The 26471-nt window shown below is 42.1% G+C and overlaps 1 protein-coding gene across 1 annotated transcript in view; it reads left to right on the top strand.

The window, feature by feature from the left end:
- The first annotated feature begins 3821 nt into the window (after positions 1-3821).
- Positions 3822-26471, top strand: part of tafa5 (TAFA chemokine like family member 5) — a 103241-nt gene continuing 80591 nt past the window's right edge. Inside the window, exon 1 of the mRNA XM_026363395.1 lies at positions 3822-4410. Coding sequence (XP_026219180.1) covers positions 4299-4410 — 112 coding nt within the window. The 5' untranslated portion in view covers positions 3822-4298. The remainder of the gene's footprint in view (positions 4411-26471) is intronic.

Below are 26471 nucleotides of genomic sequence, written 5' to 3'. Positions count from 1 at the left end.
AATAAATAAGCAAGACATTAGGAAACAAGTAATAAACAGTAGCAAATACATAAATGAACCATGAAATTGTGAAATAGTTTAAGAAATCAAAACCCAACCCTATTATAGGGAGATATTGTTTCATCAGTTAGAAAAGAGCAAATACGTTTACATCCATATTTACTTTGGCAGATGCTTTTATCCACAGTGACTCACAAAAGTGTTACAAAGGAAGCAAAAAGCTGAGTCAGAGAGAAGACATTGAACATTAAAACTGCAACTGAAATGTTTCCGCTTTAAAGTACAAATACAAATAAATGCATAACTACTATTGTACAGCTGTTGAAGAGGCTTTTTTGCTGCTGTAGAAACCAGAAAACTTGACGTGAAGCGTGATAATGATTAGCTTTAAAGTGAAGCTGTTATCCTTTAATTTAAAGCTTCAATTAGGGTTTTAGCTGAAGCTTATTTAGCTGAATATGCATCATTTAACTTCTGTTTAGGATTTAGTTGACGTGCTTTCACCAAATGTAGGTTGTCCTACAAGTTGCAGGGGTTGGATCATTTTGATTGAAAATGTACATGATGAGAGTGAAACTGTTTCCACTGTGAATAAGACGAAGGCATGAAGACAAATTGCAGACAGTTTCCTGGCCGGGGCCAAATGCTGGAAGCCCAGCTGAGACCCTAGGAAGTTTAATATTGATCACTTTAGGGCTCGCTATTAGGTCAGACTCATTGGTGTTCATTGCCTGTGTGCACTTTATAAAACACAATTACAGAATGCTCAACAATTAAATGAATGAAAACAAAACTGCAAAGTGCTCGTGCAGGAAATGAATGCTAAGTAATGACAATGAAAAACACCATAAAAGGGAGGTAAATTGCAAATAATTAAAGGTCACTGCTTTCAAGCATTTCGATGAGAGACGCTTTCAAGAAACAATTTAAAAAAATAGCTCTGAAAAAAAAAAAAAGATCTTGGAACATGAAGTCATTATTTATTTATTGTTGGAGACAGAGACTTGGGTACAGATAGGTTGAGTGGTCCAGGACTAAATGTTCCCGTTCCTATATGCACAGTCAATAAATCCTGCAATCTGGATCACTGGAGGTGCAGCGTAGCTAGAGGATAGGTTTTTATTTTCTAATTCTCATGGTCTTATTTTCTTAAGGAACTTTCATTATCTGATAGTAATCAATTGGGATTTCTGAAATATTGTAGCTGTTGCAGTTTTTTCTACTGCAGTTTGTGCAATACCATCTGTTAATTTAATCAAGTGTGATTACACATTATGTGAAAGGAGACGGTACTTAATTCCAGCTCTAATGTTGCCTGTGGACACCGTATCTCTTCAAAAGCATCAAGTAAACAACGGCGCTCTCTTCGTTGCTCGGCTATCTGTCTCAGCTGCATTCGTTACAGGTGTCATTCACTGTTTCCTCTGAGTCTTAGATTGCTGCTAAGATGGGGCATCATATTTCTTCCAAAGGAATGTGTTTATCTCATTTTTCCCTCTTTCACACTTAGCAGCCTCTTGCGGATCTTTCACTTGGAATCCTCATCTACATTTTAAAAAGCAAAGGTATTTGTTGGATGCTCCAACAAAGGCCAGTCAGTGCTGAGCACCAGTGAACACAGATGGTCAACAGAACCAGTGCCACAATGTTATTTTATGTTAAAAGACAATAATGAAGTCTTTGACAGGTTCGGGGTGGGGGTGGCGGAGGTATAGCGTCTGCCAAAATAACGATATAAGTGTTTTCTTTGTTTGGAGTTATAGAAATGTTATGTAAGTGAAAGACGGCGATAACATATGTAGGCCACAGCTCATGCATTGTATCCAAGCTGAAGGAAAAGGGTGTTTTTTTGTGTGTGAGCGAAACAGAATGGGAGGGAAACTGTGTAAAAGTGCTTGATTTGCATTAGAAGAATGCATTTCTGATATGATGTGCATGTGTGTCGACTGTGTTCTCGCGTATTTGAGTGTGTGCCAAGCAGGCTTTGGTCTTGCTGTCTGGCCTGAGCCACAGTCACTGAAAGAACACCACACAGGAGGCAACGTGCCAGTTCTCTCTAAGAAGGGCTGTGTCTGACTGTCTACACTGAGTCAACTGCTTTCACGATTGCAACCGGCAACATGGAAAAGGGAAGGAAGGTAACAAAAAGAGAGTGAGAGTGGTGGTAAAGTGTGGGGGGGCAAAATAATTCCAACACGTTATCACATAGAGTCATTACATAAAGATTTAGTGGTTTACAAGGACTAATGGGGACACATACAGCAATTAACCATTTTATTATACCCAGAGCGCTTTACAATGTGGTTTTACAAGACCTCCAGTCTAGTGCACAGTACTACAGCAAAGCTAAGCAGGGATAACATGGAGCCTCTACAGAGGAGCTTGTTAGAAATGGTAATCTAGTTGATAGACAATCTGTAATATAATGGAAGAGCAAAAACTCTCCTAATTATTTGTGTCGATACAGACCACAGGATGGTGTGCGAGCAGGGTTTGGTTTTAGTATGCATGGCAGTGTGTGTGTTGAGATGAATGCACAGAAGCCTCCAGGGCCACACTGCCAGCACAGTCGGCTCCAGCGTTGACGGGAGCAGCCAGAGTGTAAGGCGCAGAGCGGCGCTGTCCGTGGTGCTGAAGTTCAGGGACTGGCGCTGTCCGTGGTACCATGGCTGGATCACGTTGGCCACAGTGGCTCAGTGTTAGTACCTGGCTCTGTCCTTGGTTCTGGTTCCACATCGTGTTGTCCACTGGACTGTCACTGGCTCTGTCCTTGGTCCTGGTTCCACATCGTGTTGTCCACTGGACTGTCGCTGGCACTGTCCATGGTTCTGAAACTCAATCACTGGGCTGCTGCTCACTGTAACTGTCCAGGGTACCAATTCTCAACAGTGGTGTCCATGGAGCTGCCTGAAAAACTACTCGTGGTCCTGAAGCAGCAGAGGAAGTAATACTCAGATCCTGTACTGATGCAGGATGCACTTAGCATGTACAAATATGTTCTTATAATTAATTTAAAAATCTATAATATGAGAATTATTATGATAAAAAGTAATATTTATGTAAAACATATTTTTTTCTAATTTCTAATAAAATAAAGTACTAATTAAAAATAGTAATAATTACATAAATAAATAAAATCTAATGTTTAAATATGGAATAAGTTGATGCATTGATTGTATGCACCATTACTTACAATGGGACATACACAGTCTTCAGTTACTGGCCACTTTAAAAGGTATAGCCGTGCATTGTAATGCATTCCAATACAGCAGCTCTGCTATGAATTCTACCTTTTATTATTTCTCAGTGGAATAATCACCTTTCTCACAGCATCAACACAAACAGAGCAATTATGAGATAATGTCTAATGTTTAAGATTCAGCTCTATCTGATAAATGACCAGTGCGCGTATGATGTCAATAAAACCGTTGTACCCAGTGATTTACACAGACATGATCATGTAAAATGATTTTTTTTTCTCCTGTGTGACATCCAGCCGTCGTGATATCACCATCAACCGCGTCCTCAAGTGGCTCATTGCTGACGTAATATCGATTATCTGAATGTTTCACTTTGGACAAAATCACTTGGAGTCGCACAGCGCGCACTTTTCCTCTCGCCCTTCCTCTCTCCCACACTCTCTGTCTCCACACATCCACTCTCCATTCTCCGTGTCTTACTGCAAGCATGCTCTGATCTTCATCTACTTCTTGCTCAAACCTTTGCCTTGAGCTTAAAGGACTTTTTTATTTTTATTCTTGTACGACCAAGCCTTTTTCATCCATCCACACGGATTGTACAGGACCTCGATGTTTCTGGGCTATGCCGTCGTGGCTGCTGAGGCTGGAGAGGATCGAGAAACCTACCACAGGTGAAAAGAGGTTTGACGACGCTGCGGTACTGATGATTGAACACTTTGAGCATTAACTCAACGCAGTCTCCTGGCACCAGCGCAACGCGCTTCTTTTTGCTGGACTGAAGGACGTCAACTGAGGTGAGCACAGTTTGGGACAACTAAAGGGACCGTCAGTAACTTGTCTTTCTGCACAAATATTCAACATCCACTGCGCTATTTCCCAACAAGGATTCCACAGGAAGATGTGACCTTTTCTTTTGCGCACCGGCGATCTGTCTACCCAAGGAGCAAACCACTGCTTCTCCATCAGCTGCTCGATCTTGACATGTCTTTTAAAGGATTACAAGCGGAGATCATTGTAAGAGACCGAGCTGGATTGTGAGATTACTGTTTTGATTTTTTTATTTGTCTCTCCAAAGAGGAAGTGCTCTGTTGTTGCTCAATGGCTTCAGTGTCAAGGTTGGCAAGGCGCAAAGATGCCAGTCGCTGGCCGAGAATGTCGTCAACTTTCTGGGCTGTGGTGCTTCTGACAGCGCTGCTGGTTCTCTACTGCGGTAAGTGCCGCTGCTCATCTTCTGACCACACATATCGACATCTGGAAGCGTTGATCACAGGCGCTGGTGCGCATCGGGAGGGAGGGGGGGGGGCTGTGTCATGCAGGGACGCTTTGACAACTAAAATGATGCCACTGGTATTGACAATCGCTGTTATTGATCCCACATGTTGTCGACCTCTCCTTTTCCTTTTCCTTCTTTTACCTTAACAGATATTGGAGAGAGGACGCACGCCATAATCTTTCCCTTCCTGCTCTCACTCACACACACACACAGGCGTGAACAGACAATTATACACAGAGAGAGAGAGGGGGGGGGCATTGGATAAGAAGGAAATGTGTCTTATTGTCTGGTAAAAACACTTGCTTTGGACAGGAGGGTGAACTTAAGTGTGCCAGAGGCCTAATTAAGTCTCTGGTGACTCTCTTTCTCTACCAAATACACACACACACTTCTGTCCTGAGGGCTGTGTTACTGTCAGACTGACTTACTGGGGTCACACACTAATGCACATGGCATATTGTCTGTGCACTAAACACTGCTGGTCCTAGATTGAACATGTAAGGACTTCAACAGACATACCGTAAAAGAAAAAAGAGACTTTCTATTTAAGAACAAGCCCTGTTTAGTTGGACAAACAGTACTTAGCTTTAATTCAGCTATTGCCTGAGGATAGCCTTATTAGGCAAATGTATGCACACACACACACACACACACACACACAGACACAGACACACGCACACATTCATGCAAACTCTCTCACTCCGAGGCTGGCCGAGTGGGTCTCTCTTTTCATTTCTTGTTCCCTGGCACCCTCACACCTTCTCTCCCTCGCTTCCCTTCTCGGTCTCAAACTGCATCTGAGTCACTTATGAGGCGAAATCCAGCTGGCACACGGTGCTCCAGTCTGCTAAGTGCGAAAAAACGGAGGCTGTGTGCAATAGCCACGATATGCCCATTATAAATGAAATAAATAAATAATATAAATAAAACGGAGCTGTTCCATTCATTGCTGAGCTAATGATTAACAGACACAAACAGATTCATGACATGATCATAGAGTTGTTCCACCTATGTCCGAGTTGGCACCGCACTCTTTCTTTTCCTTCATTCTCCTTCTATAGTGAACAGAAGATTAAGCCTCAGGTTAATCAATGGAGAGTAGGGGGTGGGGCTGGGGGGCTTTTTCTTCTTTTATGGTGCCTTTGGTCGTGTCGATTGATATCTTCTGCATGAGTCCAATCAATGGTGCTTGGATGTTTGTTTTCAGTGTGCCGTCTTTCAGCCACCCAGAACAGTTCCGACACCTTTCCTCTAAAATGCTCTTTGTCCAGCATGATGGCTGATATCACTCCTCTCTAACACAACTTGTGCATTTCTATCTTTTTTATTTTGTCACTTCAGCCCCAGGGCCTTCTGTCTTCTGTCTCCTCCATTTTTATTTTAGCTCCCTCTTTTGTCTAAGCTGGTGGTCTTTCTGCCTGACAAATCTCTAATCACTCCAGCTTGCAGCTCCAAAGATCCCACTGCTCTCGGTTTCAGTTTCCGTTTTCTTTCCTCATCAATTTCCACTAAGTGTGACCTTCATTCTCTGTGCTGTTTTGCCCTAATTTTCATATTTGTTTTTCATATTTATCTTGGCCTGTCCTCTTTTTACTTTGTTCTCACGTCCTTTGATGTCCTGTTCTGCTGCCCATTCCAGTCTCTCCTAGTGTTTTCAGTGTTGAGCTCCATTTTATGCTTAGGTTTTTCCCAGATTTCATTTCGATCTTCACATCCTTTCATTAGTGAGCTGAGTTTGACCACTGTATGTTGCTGTATGTTATTCTGAGCAAGGTCTCTGCTCTCTCAGCAGTTTTTCCTGCCCTCGCCTCATCATCTGCTATTTCCTTTCACTTCTTAGACTAACACCAGTTATCCTAATACATATAAACATATACCAGGAATATCTTCATTCTATTGTGTACATTTATCTTAAGGTCTCCAGAGGGTTGCTAGTATTACTTCATTGATTATTGATTCCTTTTGTGAAAAGTCGAAAACCTAACTAACCCCTACTTAATTTAATGTAACAGCTGTAATGGTGAAGAATGAAGCAGCCATTTGAAAAATTTAAGATGCAGGAGCTGTCAAATACCTTATGTCTAAATATGTAAAAGTTTTTACATGCACGGTGTGTAATGGTTACAGTTATTGTTTTTGCATAGTTTTTGCTTTGCAGAGCTGCTGTGTATTGCAGCCAAAGGTACGGGGAGGGGGGTGGAAGGGGTAGCAATTGAGGGAAGCTCTGTGATTATGGCTATGACTCATATGGTGCCTGTCACCTAGAATCAACATCCAGCTTCACACGATCTGCCATCCTCACTCAAGCCCTTCTGAGAGGGAGAGATTGAAGAGGAAGGGATCGAAGAAGAGGCACTGAAGGCAGCAGGCGTCTTGATATCCTCCCTGATGCCTTGATAAGAAAAGGAAGAGGTGAAGGGAGAGAAAAAAGAGGAGGGAAGAAAGCAGCGCAGGAGAAAGGGACTGATGAAAATGTGATTTGAAGAAAAAGGGCAGAGAAAGGAGATGAGTAAAAAAGAAAGAGAAGCCCTGCTGGGAGGGCAAATGGAGGCATGGTGGACAGGGAGCAAGAGAAAAAGTGGAAAGGAAAGTGAAAAGAATAAAAACAGGACAGAGCAAGAAAAACAGATGCTTGCAAGATAAATGACCACAGTTCAAGAATATAACTACTCTTGCTGTAACTGGTGCTGTAAACTCTAATTACAGTACCAGAATTCTCCAGTACTCTTATATTATTTATTATATTACAACAGAAAAAAACTAAACAAAAACAATAAGAGCATTGTATTCTGTGCACTAGCTCCCTCCTCTGGAAACTCTCAGATATGCATTTGTTTGCTGACGGTGCTAATATGTATTCATGAGGCTGTAGCTGTGCATGTGAGCTCAGAGGAAGGCGAAGACAGAGCCCACAAAGCTAGCTAATCAGTATGCTAATCTTAGCTTTGGACTGCTAAGCAATGTAGCACGGCTGCGGTCTGGTCTGAGCTGCAAAGGCGAGAAGGGAGAGTTGGAGTAGCAAACAGTAAGCGGAAGAAGGGAGGAGGAGGTGAAGGGAGTGATGGAGAAAAAGAAAAAAAAAGAGAGGTCATGTACAACTCATTTCTTGTGGCATCCTTCAGTGTCAGAAATGTGATGATTGCTGATTCAGTGCAGTCTTCAGTGTAATCCTGTGGGCACATACACAAACCCACAGTGCATGTGCAGATGTAAACACTCAAGGGCAAACATACAGTGTTCTGTACAGTACATTTGAGATGGTTACAGCTGTGCACACGCGTGAGCGCAACTACATCAAAGCGGGCACTCAGGGTCACACACAAAGATGCAAACACCCGTGACCTACTTGTGCAACATGAACATCACCCTGCAAGGATACAGTGGTGGAATGAATGCAGAAAGGTCGGGCACACGTGCTTGAACACACATACCACTGCTGTCAGGGTACAAAGCTTTAAGCCCGCTGCTTAAAGTCATTCCCATCAGATCAGTCGCTCAACGTGCTCTCCTGCGTTTCCTTCTGTCAGTCTGTTTATGACACGGTGTTGTTCCGAGCATGAATCGATGGATTGTTATGGTTGTTATTGAGAACCGCAGCTTGGGGGCATCCATAGAGAAAAGATGATATTGCCATTTCGGATGTTATCAGTCAGTTCAATGGCCCTTCATCACTTGCTACTGGGACATGGATTAATAGGGGCCTATTCCAATTCCTATTCTTCACTACTTGGTTTGGTTTAAGGATGATTTGAACTAAAACAACTACTTAAAGCAACAACATCGCTTTGAAATCGGAAACAAACCGCCTCCTGTTTGTGTCTGTTCATGTGCACACTGATGAGCACAAACTCTCCGTCTGGGATGTCCGAGAACCTCACAAGGCTGATTCACCAGCCGAGAAAACGAGACTCAACTGACCTCGAAACATTCAAGAACTTGTAGGTGAACGCATGCACATATTTGAATATCTTATCCTATTTTCAGCATAGCCTGGGGGCTCCTCCACTGCAGCGGGGGAGACGGCAAGAGAAAACATTGTCGGGAAGCAGCAAGAAAGGGCTGCTGATGGCCCGGGGATGTACATTCATAAAGGGAGTCAACTTGTTGAGTTTTCCACTGAGAAAGCCAAGAGCCACATTATGGACACCCGGAAATGGGGCAAAACACCGCACACATTTCGGAACAGCTTTTTAGGAGGTGGCTTTGCAAAATTTAAAGACCATGATGAGTGTCATTTGAAAGGATGTGGGGGCTTTCGCTGTCGCTGTTGAAATATTAAGGAGCCATGGGATCTTTTTCAGTCCGTGCAGAGACCCACTGACATTAAATGGGAGATGGCAGTGCGGCCACAGGCGGTGTGTTTTTCTGTGTTTGCACTCATGTGTCTGCTTACTGCTGCATTGTGTTGTCTGGCAGCGAGTGAATAGAATATTTTAGAATTAGGGGTTCGCTTGTTGATTGTGATCATGGTTGGTGCTGTCGGCTCTCTCTGTGAGGCAGTTGGCATCCATCATCCTACGAGTTCTAAAAATGGGTTTGATGTTCACAGACGTTTTCTTTCTTTCTTTCTTTCTTTTTTTTTTTTTTTACAATGATGTAGTGCTGAAGTTGACAAGTAGAATAAGTCCTTGTCAATATTTGAACATCTATTATTGCTGTTATATATTAGCAGCATCTGTCTGTCTTACACTTCCAGACTGAAAAATCTCAACATGGATAAGCTGTCATGAAATTTTGCACGGACACTCATGGAGACTGTGCCGTTCCCCGGACACCTTCTCTAGTCCCATCACCATGTTGTTTTTTTAGGAACATTCCTCATCATTTTGTTAATGGATTACCACAAGATTTGGTGCAGGCAGCCTGACAATCCCTTCAATCTGTCCTGTACTTTGGTTTATAATCAAATACATTTATAAATGAACTTTGCATTTTGTGCTTTGTTTTGCTAGTTGCCACTGTTGCCACTACCTTTGCAGTTTGTTTACTTTTCAATGCCAAAGAAGTGCTTTACTATTCAACTGCAGCAGTCAGTAGCAACTTGGCATATTCAGTTAAAGTTACAATATGTAAAGCTTAGCAGTAGCATGAGACTCCCCCTCCGGGCTTCACTTTTACCATCTGATATGTTCTGCCATGCTCTGTCCAGTCCTTCGTTATTAGATGACAATACACAAGAAGCTGCAAAACTTCTGGAAATTATGGAAATTGTCTAATTGGTTCAAAGGGAGAGCCTCACTTAAACACTTGAAAACAGAATATCTGTGCACCGCTGTTCTTTGCAGATTACATTGACAACACACACACACAACAGTCATTAGTAGTTAGCTGAAATCAAGCACAAACTTGCAGAGCTCTATAGACGTATTTAGGCATTACATTTGTCTGTGGCCTCTGAATCACTGAATGCTGTCTTTTAGTTGACAAGGCTAATGCACTAACACACATGAATGCAGGTATAAATATAATCAATTACAGCCTCAGCATTTCTCCTTTCAGCATGTTTTAGCAACGTGTGTTTGTTTCTGGTTAAAACTATTTAATGTAAGCAACACAAAAGGAATAATTGCTTAGTAAAAGAGGGATGTAATGTGATCTGTTATAGATCTGTTATATACAGTATTTGAACAAATGTACTTAACAACCATCTGAGTAAGTACTTTTTCAAGAATAGCAGGATTTCCGCTGTAGCTACAGTAAATCCTACAAGTCAGCATCCTGCCTGTGTTTTGCAGTTTTGCTATCACAACTTCATCTGTGGTGAAACAGCACAGTCTGTTGCCCCGCAGATGCTCCGTGGCTTCGGAACAGTTAGCAGCTACAACAGTTGGAGTACTTGTTTACATTGAAATGCAGTAAAAGTTGCAATATAGCTGCTTGCTCCTCACTGATTCTGTTTTTCTCAATAGTTCATCCAGTTTCTTTTCCTGCGTTCTCTCCACTGTATGCGCACCTTTGTATATTGAAATCGTGCTGTGTTATAAAAACATGGACGCTATAATAGCACACTAATATGCTGTGACATTTCCTTAATGTGAAAACAAATTGTGAAGTGTTTGGTGTTTGCAGTTAGGCAAAGTATCATCATAGCTTCCTCCATGGCTAATTGCACCTTAAATGCTCTGTGTCCCATCATGAATTAATCTGGTGTCGCTGTGACTTTAATTAGCATTAAAACTGCATGTATAATATTTACATATCATCATCCTAAGTATCGTCATAAGTGGTGTATAGCTGATGTGGCTCAACAGGTCACAGTCAAAGAAATGGCATTGAGTGCCATTACAATATGTGATTGTAGTGTTAACTGCTTGTCCAGCTCTACAGTGGCAATGAAGGTTAGAGTTTTCTTATCCTAACATATGTACAAAGACAGAATTTAACATTCAAAGGCTTTGACAGAGAAACAAAAAGATTAATGGTACATTTTTGAACCCATTCCTGTAAATTGCTTGAGACAGCTTAATTGGGTCGGAATCCGGACACAGTCCTGCGGTGTGCTCCTCAAGAGGATTCATGGATGTGCACTTGTGCTTGTTTTGCCTAGGGCCAGTAAGTCCATTCTGTGAGAGATGCTAAAGCTACTCCCCCTTTATTACTGCAAAAAGCAATTGCTTGGAAGAAAATGCCAGAATGGTGCTTTGAATTCCTGGAGGGGGCCATCACTGAGACGCGGCCCACAGAGCTGAGACAGCTAGCATCTGGAGCAAAGACATGGTGGTAGAGAAGAGAGAGGAAAAGGGGAGGGGGGAGGTAGAGAGAGGGACAGAGGGAGTAGGATGGCAGAGAGGCAATGAGAATGAGAGAGCAGGAGAGGGATGGGAGACAGACAGAGCGCACAAGGGAGGCAAAGAAATGGTGAGTGCGAGACAGACAGAGCAAGGGGTTGATGAGGGAGCAGTAGAAAGTAGCTTGGAAGAGAAGAAAGGACCGCGCAGGCAATGAGACAAAAGACAGACAGACGAGAACACTCAGATGGTCCACCAATTGACAGCCGGTTGGGGAATAAAGTCAGCTAACACAATGAAGCAGTCGGCAGACAGACTCGCCTTGGAGTAGCTGAGAGGCTCTCAGAAGTAGAAACAAATATTACATTAGAAGAGACAGAAGCCATTTGTCAGTGTGGGAGGCCTGAGAGGTAGTTAAGCTGCAGAATATAGGGACCCATGGCCTGGTTGATACATGTCGCCACAAGGAGGAAATTGTGCTGAAGTCAACTCTGTTCAATCAATTGTCTGGTGTCCTTCAATGACTTCCGCACTTAACAAGATAACACCAGTACAAAGTTTCACCACTCCAACTCTTAAGAACTTGTTATAGTGCCTTGAGGGCCTCCCCTTTATTCCTACTCGTGATCCTTTCTTCACTCCTTTCATCCTCCCGCCCCTCCCTTACTGCCATATTGTCGGCAGCGCCACCTCCGCATCAAGACCCAGTGACATACATGCTGACAGCCACGACTCAATGGTAATGTTTCTGGAAGCTACGTCTACTGGACATTTATGGCCTAAATGACAGCTGCACTCTGTCTGCACCCAGATGTCAGAGACAGTTGAGATTCTGAAACCATTTCAAGAATAGTCAGAGACAGACAGGCAGAGTCAATCACCGCGCGAGTCAGTCTCCTCTTGGCCCCGTGCCACAAGGTGCATTACCTGGTCCTCAATCTCGAATGCGCTTCATTAAATAACAGCGAGCGTACGCTCATAATAACAAAAGCATTTATTTTGTTATTTTCTCGTTCTGCCTTTCTTTCTCTTTCTATTCACTCTCTTTCTCCTTGTTCCCAAGTTAAGCTGCTGACACTATGCGTGATTGATATGGAAATTACAGTGCGCTCGCCCTCGTTTATCTTGCACTGTTGCTTGGTGCTGCTCCAACAACCATTTCAGGATGCAGAAATGATGAACTGATTGGTGGCTGCTGTTGTCGAGAGCAAAGGGCATATACTGTAAAGATGTGATTTGAGACCCTGTATAGCACAGAGGACGAGTACAGTTTCCCATAATAATAGAAAAACAACTATGTACCTAGAATTAAATAATAAAATGTAATTTAATAACTTCCATGTATTTCTATGTGTAAATGTCTCTGCTCTGGGGTTTTGATCCCTGTAAAGTGTTTTTTTTTACCCTTGTGACACAGACTGAGTGAGAGGGGAGCAACATGCAGAAAAGAGGTGGAAATGCAAGAGAGAAAGTCGAGGGAAGAGTGAATGAGGAGCAGAGGGGTGGGACTGAAGGTTAGCACTGTTTCAAGGGACACTGTAGGACGTGTTGCCTGAATGTGCTCTGCGAACTTCAGCAGTGTAAATCCAGCTGATACTCCTCTACGTGCTGAAACATGCATCGGTTGTGCATGTGTAGAAAGCTGGAGGAGTTTTTTTTTTTTCTTTTATTCTCTCTTCCTATCGCTGTCTCCCTTTGTATACAGCATTTCCTCTTTTTCCCCCAATCTCCCCAGCGCCTCCGCACACGCTCTCTCCTCCCCGAGCCTTTGGCAGCGATAAACCCTTCCATTGTCACAGTGATGGCAGAAAATATGAGTTATGTCTGCCTCTTCAGGGTTGAAGATCTCATTATGACTTCTCAGCAAGGACCCTATAGGCAACAATATATGTGATGTGCATGCGACATAATCAGTGAAAGTCATGCAAATGTACTCTGTTATGATTTATACTGTTTGATATTACCCTTTGTGGCATATAACACATTATTGCTGGTAAAGCCATGTGTTATGTGTAGAGCTGCCGTTACAGCACTGCACTGTTTTTAGATATAAAGCTGAACATGCTACTTTGGATTTCGTGCCTTTTCCCACCACTTTTCTGTTTCCTTCTACGCGTGATATCATCTTGGAATATATTTAAATTGTATAAGTGGCTGATTGTAGGAGTGTGGTGCCATTTGAGATAATTTGATCCGATTTTGGACATATATAACTTTGAAGAAAAAACTATCCGCCTCAGGCGTAAAACCAGAACATTATCAGTCATTATTTTCTCAAAAAAAGATGAAATCTACATAATTTCAGTGCCATCTCTGATAAAATAGACTCACTGAGTGAATACGAGAGGGAAAACATGCGGCTACTCACTGGTACGCAGCCATTCAGAAAATCACTTGATTTTGTGTAGAAGCATGATGTTTGAAAAGTAAGTTCACCAAAATTATATATATTATATAAACATTAGAGCAAGTGCTTACCAAAACTATGATCTGTTCCTGAGTTTAACCAGTTGCCACTCAATAATTATATTAGGATAGGATATTTTCCTGACTTTGCCTAACTTAATAATTACAGTACAGTAGAAACATCTGAAACTTTGAGCTTGGGATCCTTTGAGTGCATTTGAGTGCATTGATCCTTTAAAGACTGAACTATGTGCCTTTCCTCGGTATCTCATTAACGCTTTTATTACCTGCATGCAAATTGTATAACATCTGAGATATCAATGAGGCATTTGTACAGATTTTGTATCATGCCTTACACACTAATTAACAAACAACACCGTTCTCGTGCCAAATTAAGAATAATTGTTGTAGATGCGGTTTCCATTTGACTCATGCCTGCGTTAAATGCTGTGGATAATATTGGGGGTGATTTCATTTTGACAAAAAATGATTTGTTATCACAGGAAGATGCATGTGTCTCCACAATTAAATCAGAAGTTCTTGGTAGCGAGCATTGGTTGATGAATCAATCCTACACACTCACATAAATGTAATTACTTCATTTGTCAACGTCTGGGGAGACCACATCGAGCCCGGTGTACCCAAAGCTTACAGCAGAGAAATGAACAGCGAGAACTCACCGCCATTTCACCCTCCTCTTCATCTCCTGTAGGGTCTGTCTCGTACAACTTAATCACAGCTATAATCATTCCGTAAGAGCACGAGTTATCATTTCATCAATTCCCTTCGGGCTGCGGAAGACACTAAAAGTGGGGAGTTGTGTGGGAGTTTTACATCAAAGTACAGTAGAAACTACTCCCTTTCACACCCACCTACGCAGACAGATTATTACTGTACAGTACAGTACTCTCTCTGAAGAAGGGCATGCATTATACAGCAACGTGCTAGCATCAATTAAAGACGAATCACACAAGAAATGAAAAATTACTCATGACCTACATAAATAGGTTGGGGAGGGGAGGGGAGGGGAGGGGGTGCTGGCTGACATGTTGCTGGGTGCTGTTGCAGAAAGGTGATGGTGAGACACTGGGTGTTGTTTTTTTGTATTCTAATCCCGCCGAGCATCGACAGGACAGATGTTGGCAAGCTAATTAACAAATCCTCGGACGATGTTGAAATACACCTTTGCATTCAGGTTACAGGAGAAGACAGAGACGTGCACGCATACTCCTATCGCTTCTGTGTGTGTGTGCAAAAAGCTACAAACCGCCTCCTCCTAATGCCTCCCCTGCTTTTGGAGTGACACAAGATCCAGAGTGCAAGCGAAACCCAAGTGAGAGACACAAGGCAGAAAGGAGGTGGGGTGACTCGTTTTCCATTTCCTGTTGACACACGGTGTCATCACCAGCCATCAGCTGTTTCTATTTTATGTGCAGACAGCGACAGGAGCGGCGTATTACTGCTTTGATACATCAGATAAAAGTAAATACTGAATATTTCAACAGTTTTGCATCAGAGGGGTTTGTTATAATTATGAATCAGTTTCCTCAGCAATTCTAATAATACATTTTAATTGGAACCTGATTGCAGATTAAGCATTTCTGTTAACTGCAACTCAACTGCTTATCATTTAAATCTGTATGAGAATGCAATTTGAGTTGCATTATGGGAGCATGACCCATACTACAGCCTGAAAAACAGCATCGGGCTCTACAGTAACAACTTTGTGTGTTTCTATATATATTTTTTGCCGACCTCCCAGCTTTGTGGAAATGCTGAATTGCTGGAGAGCCCCTTTCTCTAATTGCTATTTCCTTTAATGGCTCCTTAATGTGCGTTTTATAGTTGTCTTATGGTTACTTTTTAAAAGCTCAAATGGTATGTGTCTAGAAATACCTTCTTATTATTGGCAAAATGCTTCTAATGAGGTTCATAATGAACAAAAGAGGACTCCATAAGTATACAAGAATAATGCATGAATTAACGCCACAATGAAGGTATTAGCGTCAGACTAGGAATCATCATGACTTACATGTTATTAATGGTGTTGATGTCTCCTTCATACTTACGTAAGCCTGTGATCAAGACACAGGCTGCTAAAAAAAACTGACCAGTCACAGTCCTTCGCATGTATTCTGTTACTTTCCATTTGTGTCGTGAAATGTCAAAATGTTTTCTCTCTGTTTTTTTTTTTTTTTCGTTTCTGTCTCTCCCTCTATGCTGATGACTCAACGCGCGGTGCCCTCTGGGCCTCTGGGTTAACACTTGCTTTTAAGCCTGCACTGTAGTTGACTCTGTTTTGAGCATCTGGTCAGAGGGCTGAACATCCACTCGCCCTCACCGCGAACACTGCAATCGCAGAGCATTAATGGCCTCGCTTGTTACGCAGAGCGAGGCCTCGTCGGGCGGGATGGGCCACGTGTCTTTTTTCTTCAACAACCACATGTTATACATACACCAAAATATATCCATATAAACGCTTATTTACTGACACATACAGTACTTCTCTTACACTCTTGCTGTTTTCTCCTTTTTACACACATTCTCAGTCCCCACAAACTGAAACATCAGCTCGCCTATTCTTGCTTGTTAATTACATTAAGCATCCTTTTGGGCTTTTCTTAACCTGAACCTAGCCCCACATTTAACCTCAACTAGAGTTCTTTTATTTTTCACCTCGCAAGTACAGCTAAACCACTAAGGCACACAAGCACTTGCACACACTCACATACACAGAGAGTATGCAAATTCATGAGATAGTGAAGAGAAGGTACCAAATAATGAATCCTCTTCCTTCTCTTTCAGGGAGATGAATGGCCAGGAGGGTGGAAATAGAATTTCTCCATTTCATAACCCCGTTCTTTTGTTGTATTGTCAGCCTCTGTTATGAGGTCGCCTCAAATCACTCGTCACCTGCTGGAAATCAGGGACCGGGAGTATGTTAATACAGAATGTCCTGTCACAAATGTAAGGTTCTCAGCAGCCAATCTTAAGAAGAAGTAAAATGTGTTGACGCCTTTGAAAAGCTGTAGTTTAACTTGTGGCATCGTGCTTGGAATGTCTGGCCGGGGCGTACAGGAAAACAGTTCTGTTAAGGTTCCCCGGTGAGCATGTGGATCATTGTGCGACTCAAATGAACTATCAGACGCTTAGGAGCGGATGCGACTTTGAATACGCACCATTCCCCCTCTTTTAATCTCATGCTTTGTCCCATATGCGCACACATGCTTCCTCCACCCTCCACCTATAGCCATGGGGACGGGACACTAAGTTCTCATCCTATGGGAACCTGCAAGAGAGATTAACACAAAGTATTCCTCTCTCCATGGTGGTTCACTTCTGTAGCGTCGATAATCTGCACACATTATTCAGTGAGGCCCCTGCATCTATTAATGGAGAGCACAGCCAGATTTATCGCTGAGGTTTAACTGTATGGTAAAATAGCGCATTAAGCAGATGATATCAAGGCGTATATGAAATGATTATGCTGGCTCCAAGATTTAAAAAAAAAAGGAGACCTGGTTAATTAAATGCAAGGTCCACTGTTATACATCACTGGTTTCCTCATGCACAGGCCACTTAATGCAAACTGGGAGGAAAGGAGCTGTTTTCCCCTTTTGCTTCTCTTTTAATAGCAAAGAGCTGATGTGCAGTGTTTCATCCCTCCTCCACCCACTTCTCCTTCTCCTCCTCCTCCTCCTCATTCTCATCCTCCTTATTCTTCTCTGCTGTGTCATCTCTACAAAGCTGCTGTGCCCAAATTATGCCTAAAATTTCCTCCTGCTTGCTGGATTTTCTAAAAAAAAAAAAAAAAAGGGGCTAGTTGGCTTCCTCTGAGGCTCATTCCCACAGCCTCTGTAATCTCTTCCTCGCCACAAGAGAACATTATGCTTGAAGTCCATTAAAACTCTAGAAATGCGTTGTTTGACATTGTTAAGTTAACAGTTTGTGCTCAAACTGACACTTTATTGACTGAATTAAAGTAATGAGTGCTCTCACTGGAAAGCTGTGACCTTAGCACGAGGACACGCACGAACACTTGTAAAGACCACCCGTCCCTGCGTGTGTGCAAGCGCATAGGCCTCGCAATTCAACAAGACAGCCCAATACGCGGTGTCACACTTAACATCGTACCATGCTCTTCTGTAAAGCACAGAAGCTGTTCCCCTCATGGGCATGCAAAATTTAGGTCCTGTTTGGGAAAGTCGAATTTGAGCATGATGCAGAAGCATTTAAATAAGCCATAGATTTCTTCTCTGTTCTTTTATCAGGGCAAACCCACAAACTCTGGCATAATTCAGGCAGAATTGAATGCTCACTGTTTTTTTTTTTTTCCCTATTCCTGCTCCTCTGAGCTCCCAGAAGCTTCTTTATTGAATAGCCCTAGATGTTGTAAAGAGGAAAAGTGGAAAGGGACCACCAGTGCTGCCAAAAATGCAACGGTAGCTCCAGGGTGAAGCAGTGAAAGTACCAGCATATCAGTGTAAGGTCATGTATTATAAATGCATGCTTTATATTGTATGTTCTTTATATGTGCATTGTATGGGGCCACAAACATGAGTTTTCTTCTTTTGTTGTTTACCAAATTCGGTATCTCTTTTGCTAACATAAAGTGGATGTTTTGTGTGAAATGTGTTGATGGATGTAAACACTGAGATGTGTGAGGAGGAAAAAATATGCACACATCATACAACCATTCATTAACTGTAGTTTTAATCTGAGACTCTACTGAAATTTGGATGATTTACGTTTTTTTTTTATAGTTGAGTTAAGAAGGATACATGTGTATGTAAATGCATAGTGCTCCAGAATGCTCTGGTATATGTGATATTACTAAAATGTGAGCCAAAAGCTTTTAATGGTTGCATCATAAAAAAGAGGGGCTTATCTAAAGTAGACACCCCAGCTGTGAACCGTCCTTTGAGCTAGCAGGAGACCTGGTGTTTTCTGGCTGTGCTCGTGCCAGGCAGCTTCTTGTGAGTGCTTAGCTGGTCTTTAACTGCTCGCACACACAAGTGTATCAGGTTACCTTGACTGACAGCAACTGGGAATACAGCCATACAGTGAGGTAGACAGATAGACCAACTCATGAGCTTTGCACGTGCTGCAGAGAAAAACAGGAGCACTTGCACAGACACAGACCTGATGCAGCCCCCCAACACAATGGTGTTCTTTCAGCATGTGCACATAGTCAAGATGCACACACTCTTCAGCCCCTTTAAAAAGCACTGTACACAGAAACATGCAGTACGCTCACATGCAAGATATTTAAGTGTATTAAATAAAAACACATCATTCCCTTGGGAGGGTGTAGGTGTAGGTGGACTATACTTATATATTGAGTGATTTGGCTGACGCTTTTATCCAAAGCGACTTGCAAGGTACAAGGCAAAGGCAGGATAAGTGTAAGTGCCTAAGGACCCCTACTGGATGTAGGTAGGCCACAGCTGGGTCTCAAAACTCAGTCTCCTGCACTGAGAGCGGTGATCTTATCCAGTCACCCAGTCATAGAGGCATTTTCAAAGCCCAAGGCACTGCATTCTTAGCCACAGGCTGTCAATAGGCTTTTCTGAATTCAGTGGGAGTGAGTCTTGAAAAAAAGGGGCTACAATAAAAAAAAACAAAAACAAATGCTCTTATAGCATCCAAGATGGTTTGTTGGCATGGGAATAAACAAGCAGACTCTGTGAAAGAAAAGCTGTACTTATACAGGTGTAGCCCCGTGGGCTTGGTATTTGTTAAAGTGAGACTGTTTGCCTGGTGGAGGTGTGTTTGATTTTGATAGAAGAAGAAAACTACGCCTTGTTTTATTCTGCTTGTCACTTCCAAGTTCTTTCTTTCCACTTCCTTTCCCCTCTGCCGTCTTTGTTAATGTCTGTGTTAATTTCTCCCCCTACTGCTTAACAGTCACCATTAGCAGCAACAGCAGAGCTGTAGAATGCTTTATTGTTTGGTAAGGGTTTCTGACCCCAAACTACTTTTGAATTATTTATTTTTTTGCCCAGTTATGTGGTTAAAATCTGGGTCACAATTGGCGTCCAAAACATCAGTTGCTGTTACAGCTGAATGCAACTAAATGGAGATTATAGAAGTATATGTGAAATTTGGATAGGAGAAAAAGAAAGCGAAGGCAAAGGCAAAGGGAGGGAGGAACAAAAGACTGGATTAAAGACAAAGTACTGAACAGGATGTGAAGAGTTCAGCTCAGGACGTTGCAACAAAGGAGAACTTCTGGTTTTGAAAAGCACTTTACTGATCATTCCACATGTAAGCACAATTTCACAAAGGCTTAACACCGTGCACTAAATATGCACGCGTAGCAGGATGAGGATGATCCCGTTACAACCTGTGAAGCTTTGCATGCATCTGCCTTTGCACTGAGATCTTCCATCCCTTGTCAAGACGCCACTGCTTGTTCTGTTTTTACAATGTTTTCAAGAACGCGCTATATTCAAGCTTGTTTACATCACCTACATATATCAGATCAGACCTGGGTCTACAATCCTCGTGGCCTCAAACTGACCCAGTTTAACAAAAGCCTGCCAAAAAAGAAAGACCAGGATGGCTCAGTATCCCTAAGATAATGCAGAAGCTGGGGCACAGGAAAGGCGAAGGCGGGGGGAGGACTGAAAATGACGGGGTAGAGGACAAGGAAACAGAAAAAAGAAAAAAAAAGCTTCATTTTATGGTTTTTGCCTCGAGAGTGCCCTTGTGCGCTTTGCATATTTATGACGATGAAGGGACAGGTAGAAAACCCGAGACAGGATTTAGAATAATTCCCAATTGACCCCCCTGGCAGTAAAATTGTAATAATCCAGAAACCATCTGATATTCAAAGTTATATTAACTTAGTCAGTTCACTGTCTCTCTTTTGACTGGCTGACTCTCTGGCGGACTGCATGACTGTCACTATTTATCTGTCTTGGTGCATAACAGGTATGTAGAATGGGAGAAAATACATGTTTGTTTTGTTTTGTTTTAAGCTTTTGGCTGATTTTGTGTCCCCACAATGCACTCCTGCTCTCCCTACCGAACCCCCAGCTCCGAGCCCCGTACATGACAGGACTGGGTCATGCTATTAATATAAACCATGAGAGAGTTTCACTGAATCTTTGAATGCTACTTTATTTAAATATTACTGTAATTCCAAGAATGCTATTTGTAGTTAAGGTGCCAAAACCTGTGAGTGGTGGTGCCTCTTTCAGACAGTTTGATTGTATCAGAGTGGTATTTGACTAAAGTGCTAACTAAAATGCTTGCCATTCAAAGTGTTATTAAAAAAAAGAAGAAGTCAAAACAGTCACAGACACATTAACGTCACATCAACACAATTTCCCGGCCTCGTCACAATCCTCTTCAAACTAAGTCCCTCAGCAGGAACCTGTCAGGCAAATCACTGAGGAGTACAGAGTGCATTGAAGAACCTCTTCCCTAGTACAGATCAATTTTCTTTGTGATCAGTCGAGCTTGATGAGATAAAAGTGTTTCAAACGTTTTAAAGGCAAAGCTGTTTCCCTCTCTGTCTCCCCAGTCAGCTACTTTGAAGGTTTAGGGCTTTTTTTTTCCCCTCTTTCTTCTCTTTTGTTGACTACTCTGGGGGTGTTAAAGTGGGCATCTCATTTTGTGAGCACAGCATGAAGCAGCAAGAGGCCACCATGCAAAATAGCGTACCTAACAGTTACTGTATTGTTGGATCAGACACAAAAATCGATGCTCTTTTTGATATTTTTCTTGTTAAACATCAAAAAAACTAAACATACTCTATGTATTATTTTATTGTTTTTTTTATGTCTTCATTCAAAACATTAAGTCCCTTGTGAAATATGATCCTCTCTCTAATTCAGAAGTATCTTCCTGTGAAGTGAAGAGGCTGGATTGTGGCATCACAGCGTGGTTCAGGATTTAAACCTGCATGGGTGGTGACAGCCTGAGCAAGTGCCAGGCTGTGGTGTTAGCCACCGGTCCTGCCAAGCGAGGCCCCCGCCATATAAACAGGATTTCCCCCTTGGCGGGCAGGCTGGCATAGCGGGCCCCTGTGGCCCTTTGAAGTGTCAGGCCCGCTGAGTCCCATGGGAGAGGCTTGGGATCTGATCCCTCTGCTCGCACACACTAATGCCAGAACGAAAATACACACATACTCGCATATATCCGCAAATTCATAATCTGCTCTCGCTCAATCAAGCGCCCAGAGAATTATAACTTTCCCCCATGTTTCAAATGCACACAGGCGGCAACACGGACACCAAGCTTACATCTCTGTAGCCCGAGCTGATAAAGGGCAAGCAGGAAGCTCCCAGAGTGCACCTGGCTCTGTGTTGATAAAGGAACAGGTCGCGGCTCCCAGCATGCATCCAGGAAAGGGCCAAGAGAAGCAGGGTGAGGTTGACTGACAGAGGAGGGGGATTTGCTATTTAAATATCAATACTTCTCTAATACATGGAATATTTATAACACAATATAAATGTCTGCATATTAAAACTATTCATCATGTAACAAATAGTTTAATATTGACAAATGATCCAGAAACATGACGTCAAAGAAATGCACATGAACATTTCTCTGCATCTGCCGGTTCACAGTTACTGCCCAGTGGCAAAAGAAAAGAAGTTATTGCAGGTTAAAGGTCAAATTGAGGTCAACAATTACAAACCACTTTTCCCCATTTCGGATGAGATTTTTGAAAACGTATTTTTACAATTATTCTTGAGTGTGTTACAGCATTAAACTCGAATGAACACTTCCTGAATTAGAAAACATAATGTTGCCATGTACGTAAAGATAATCCAAAAAGTAATAACATTTGAAATGCATTTGAAAAACCATTTTGCAGTAAATGAAAATAATTTTACAAAGGTTTGATGCATCTACAAACTGGTCCAAGCTCATATTTAAACTCTACACACAGACCAGCTAGGACGAGGCACATAGGTTGTTAAAAGAAATGAACTGGCTGCTCTCTGTCAAGTATTTTCCTACATGACTTCAATATTTCTCAGCCTCTGAATTTGCAAATTGACAATTATAATTATTGGATTTTGCCTAGAGGGGAGAAAGCTAATGATTTGAGCTCATTTTATTGGGATTAATTTAATTTATATTTTGAAGATTGTGTGTACTAATTGATTAGTTTTAATCTATCTAAATGTGGGAGTCACTTTGCCCATGGCTGTGTGGATTATGTCATACTGTTGGCGCTTTAGTTGGGTTATTAGACTACACACTTCCTCTAAATGCTTTACATTACTCATCTGCCCACAAACTGAGAGGTGTTTGTTATACACATCAGTGAGACACTAGCATTGATTATACTGCAAATGGTCGAAGGGACTGAAGAGAGGAGTGAAGACAGAGACATAAATAAAGACAGAGTTTGTTGGGAAATACAATCGAAAAGTGCAGGAGAGTTAAACAGGAAGATAAAGCGATTGAGAGGGAGAGAAAATCAATGAAGATAGAAAGGCTATTGAAAGCTTTCAACTGAGCACCTAACTTTGAAAGAGACTTCATAAAAAATTGCTTGACTCCTCTTGACTGTTGTGTGCTCCAGCAGCGACGGGTTTGGTAATGATGGTGGTATTGCAGGAGTTACATGTTATCGATTAGCTCATCGCAGCACTCATCCAGTCTATTAGTCGCGATCGGTTGTGTGAGTGAGGAAACACTGGGGAACTATGAAGGGAATGTAAGGTTTGGAGGGCCGAGGTGTGACGTGTCTGCAGGCAAATAGGATGAAAAAACTGTTATCAGGGGACACTCTGCCTTTTTAGGGACTGTCAAAAATGTATTGATCTGGGAATGTGGGACAGTATGTTTTATATTACAAGTTTAAGGCTCTTCCAAGCGGTAAGCTAAAATAATGTGTCATGTCTACCAGATTTTGTCTCCTGTCTACATGTTTAAATCAAAAGCTAAATGAATAGATGTATATTAGCACATTTGTGTTGTTAAAACTTCGCTTAAACTTTGTTTCTTTTCTGACACCTCCTACTGCACTAATACATTTCATACAGACCCTTAGTGATTGCTCTGTTTGAATAGTGCCATGTCTTCCCACACATTGTAAGAGCAGCTTCCTTTCTTGCTCTTCATTTATTTTCTCTTTTTTTCGGTAAACTCACTACTCTCTCCTGTACCTCCATCTTCTCAACTTTCCTGCTTCTCTCCTCTTTACTCCTGGCTCCTGACAACATGTCTAGTTTCTCTATCATCCCTTTGCCTTGTCAGGTGATTGAGAGGCATGAAACGGTGAACAGGAAGGGGGTGGTGGAGGTAATAACCCCAAAGATGAATCAGGGATGAGGCATTGAAACCCTCTAACTCAGCTTACTTCTCCTACAACCCCAAAGGAACAGAGGGGTGTGGTGATGGCGTTGGCAGGGTAGCAAGAACTGCTGAAAACTCACAAATAGTAGACTTTATTTTTCTTTTTTAAAACCTCCTACACTGTCGCATGCATGTAAATAGTCGTATCCAGCCGACAGGTAGCAGATGTTTACCCCAGGGCTCAGTAAATCACAGGTTAGTTACTTTGATTATGGACCCTTGTCTGTCCCCGAGGGGAATAACTTGATGGGCTTTAAGACAAGGTTGTGGCATGAATTATAAATAACACAGGGAGTTGGTTACAGCTTTCCGATGCTGTGGAGCAATGCTGTGAAACATGGTGACAGTGTTTGCTTCAGGATCACACTGAAATGTAGTGTAAAAGAGTCGCGCACGGATCTTTTTGAAATTATACAAACAAGCTAAACAAAACATGATGAAGTTGAACTGAATTGTTAGATTTGTGTTACCAAAATATTTAGTTAAAGTTAGAAAATACTGTTTTCAGTTGTGTAATGGAAAAGTCAGTGCATCCTGTCTTTTACTTTTGACAGGCGTTGATGTATTCAGTATTTTTTTTTACAGCCATTCTTCCCTGTTTTTGATAGTCAGCAGCTCTGTAGACATAGACAGACAGGAAGAATGGGGAAAGAGACAAGTGTATGTCAAGCAGCAAAAGCTGGGATCTGCTGTGAATTTGGACTTCGTGTGAGGCCCCAACTTTTCCTCTATTTAAGCAAAACCACAATGTTACCTAACTCTAAGCAAGTTGTGTTGTTGTGCGTTCCTATATATATATTTATACTATGAATTATGCTTTAGTTGTCATGGGGAGATAATAAACGTTTTACTTTGCACTTTGTATTAGCCTTATTAGTTAATAAATGCATACCTAAATATAAACCTGGACATTAACATTGTACAAAGTTGTTAGCTTTATCCATATTGCATTATGGAAAAGCACAAACTCTGAATTTAGCCTACATTTTGCCTCACACATGTTACATTTTGTATGTTCTGATTTACTATTAGCAGGTTTACCACATACTAAACTATTTGTAGAGGGTCTGTTTCCTATCGTGAAAAGTAAGAAACAGTGCTCTGTTAGGCCATCAGCACCAAAAACATGCACAAGAGTAAGGCATAGAAAGACGATTTACTGCATATACATATCATTTTTTAACTATACAGCTTATACTGTACATTTGAGTTGAACTATATTTTCTAAACCATTTTCCTAAACGTACACTTTTTCATGCATTTGACACAAGACCCTTAAACCAGACAACACATTCCTCCTCACAAAAAGAGCTTTCCTCTCGATAGGTGGTAGCACATGAAGCCAGTACAAGCAGCCCGTTTGTGTGCATATGTGTCAGCGTGTCCATGTGCATGTGTGTGTGGCAGCCAAGCAGGCAGTCGGGCATCATGCGGCCACTGTATCAAACAACGGCAGTGGATGCCAGCTATACTTCCGCTCCTCACGTGAAAGGAAGGCATGGACGGAAATGTTGCGGTTTGGTCAGAGGAGGGGGGGAACACAGGGAGCGCAGAGGTGGGGGATTGGTTGGTTGAAGCAGGGAGGGATGGATTGGATGGATGGATGGATGGATGGATAGATGGCTGAGAGGCCTGCAGAGACTGCCAAGCACCCAACTTCCCTGCACAGATGGAGCCTCCTCCTCCTTTTCCACCTCCTTCTCCCACTGCCCAGAAATGTATTTGAAAAGTGTATGTGTTGAGAATTTTAAGCTGTATGTCTGCTCATAAGTGCTTATGCGAATATTGGATTTTAGCTGTGCATCTCGCCGTGTTTGTGTGCGTTTGGGGGTATGTGCGGGATTTGCTGAGATACGGGGAGGGGTTATTTGTACAGTACAGTAGCAGAGGGGAGTAGCTGGTTGGAATGCAAATGCCCTTCCAAAAGAGAAAACTCCGGCCTCAGCTTATTTTCATGCCTTTTTTTCTTTCTCTACGCTTATTGCGCTCAGATCAATCAATAAATAAAGCAAACGTGTGAAAAGAAGAAGAAGAAGAAGAAGGAAAAAAAAAAGAAAGCGTTTGTAGGCAGAAAATTGTCGGTGGATAAATATGTAAATGCTCAGTGCGGCTGTGAAACATCGCCATTGCCCTCCCAGCATTTTGGGCCTACTTTAGATGCAAATACATGACTGATCAGAGTCAGAGCCTTGCTTGATAGAGCTCCTCTCGAAGAAGCTTTTATGACATGAACTCTCTTTCTTCCCCTCTCTCTCTCCCTCTCTCTTCTTAATCATTTCACCCCTCTCACTTTCAATTTATCAAAACATCTCTCCCCCTCTCTCCTTCAATCTATTTACCTCTTTCATGCATTCAATTAACATCTTTTTTTTTTTTTTTTTGCTAAGCAGATTCTAGTCACACTAAGAGTATGTCACTGTAATCGCTACTGCAGTTTGTGTGTGTGTGTGTGTGTGTGTGTGTGTGTGTGTGTGTGTGTGTGTGCGCCTTATCAAAGGAAATTTTTAGTCCACCTTGACCCCTTCATGGATTGGCCTCTGC

This window comes from Anabas testudineus, chromosome 23 (genome assembly GCF_900324465.2).
Source record: "Anabas testudineus chromosome 23, fAnaTes1.2, whole genome shotgun sequence".
NCBI lineage: Eukaryota > Metazoa > Chordata > Actinopteri > Anabantiformes > Anabantidae > Anabas > Anabas testudineus.
The sequence above is the reverse complement of the archived record's forward strand: the minus strand, read 5'-3'. Positions and strand labels throughout refer to the sequence as shown.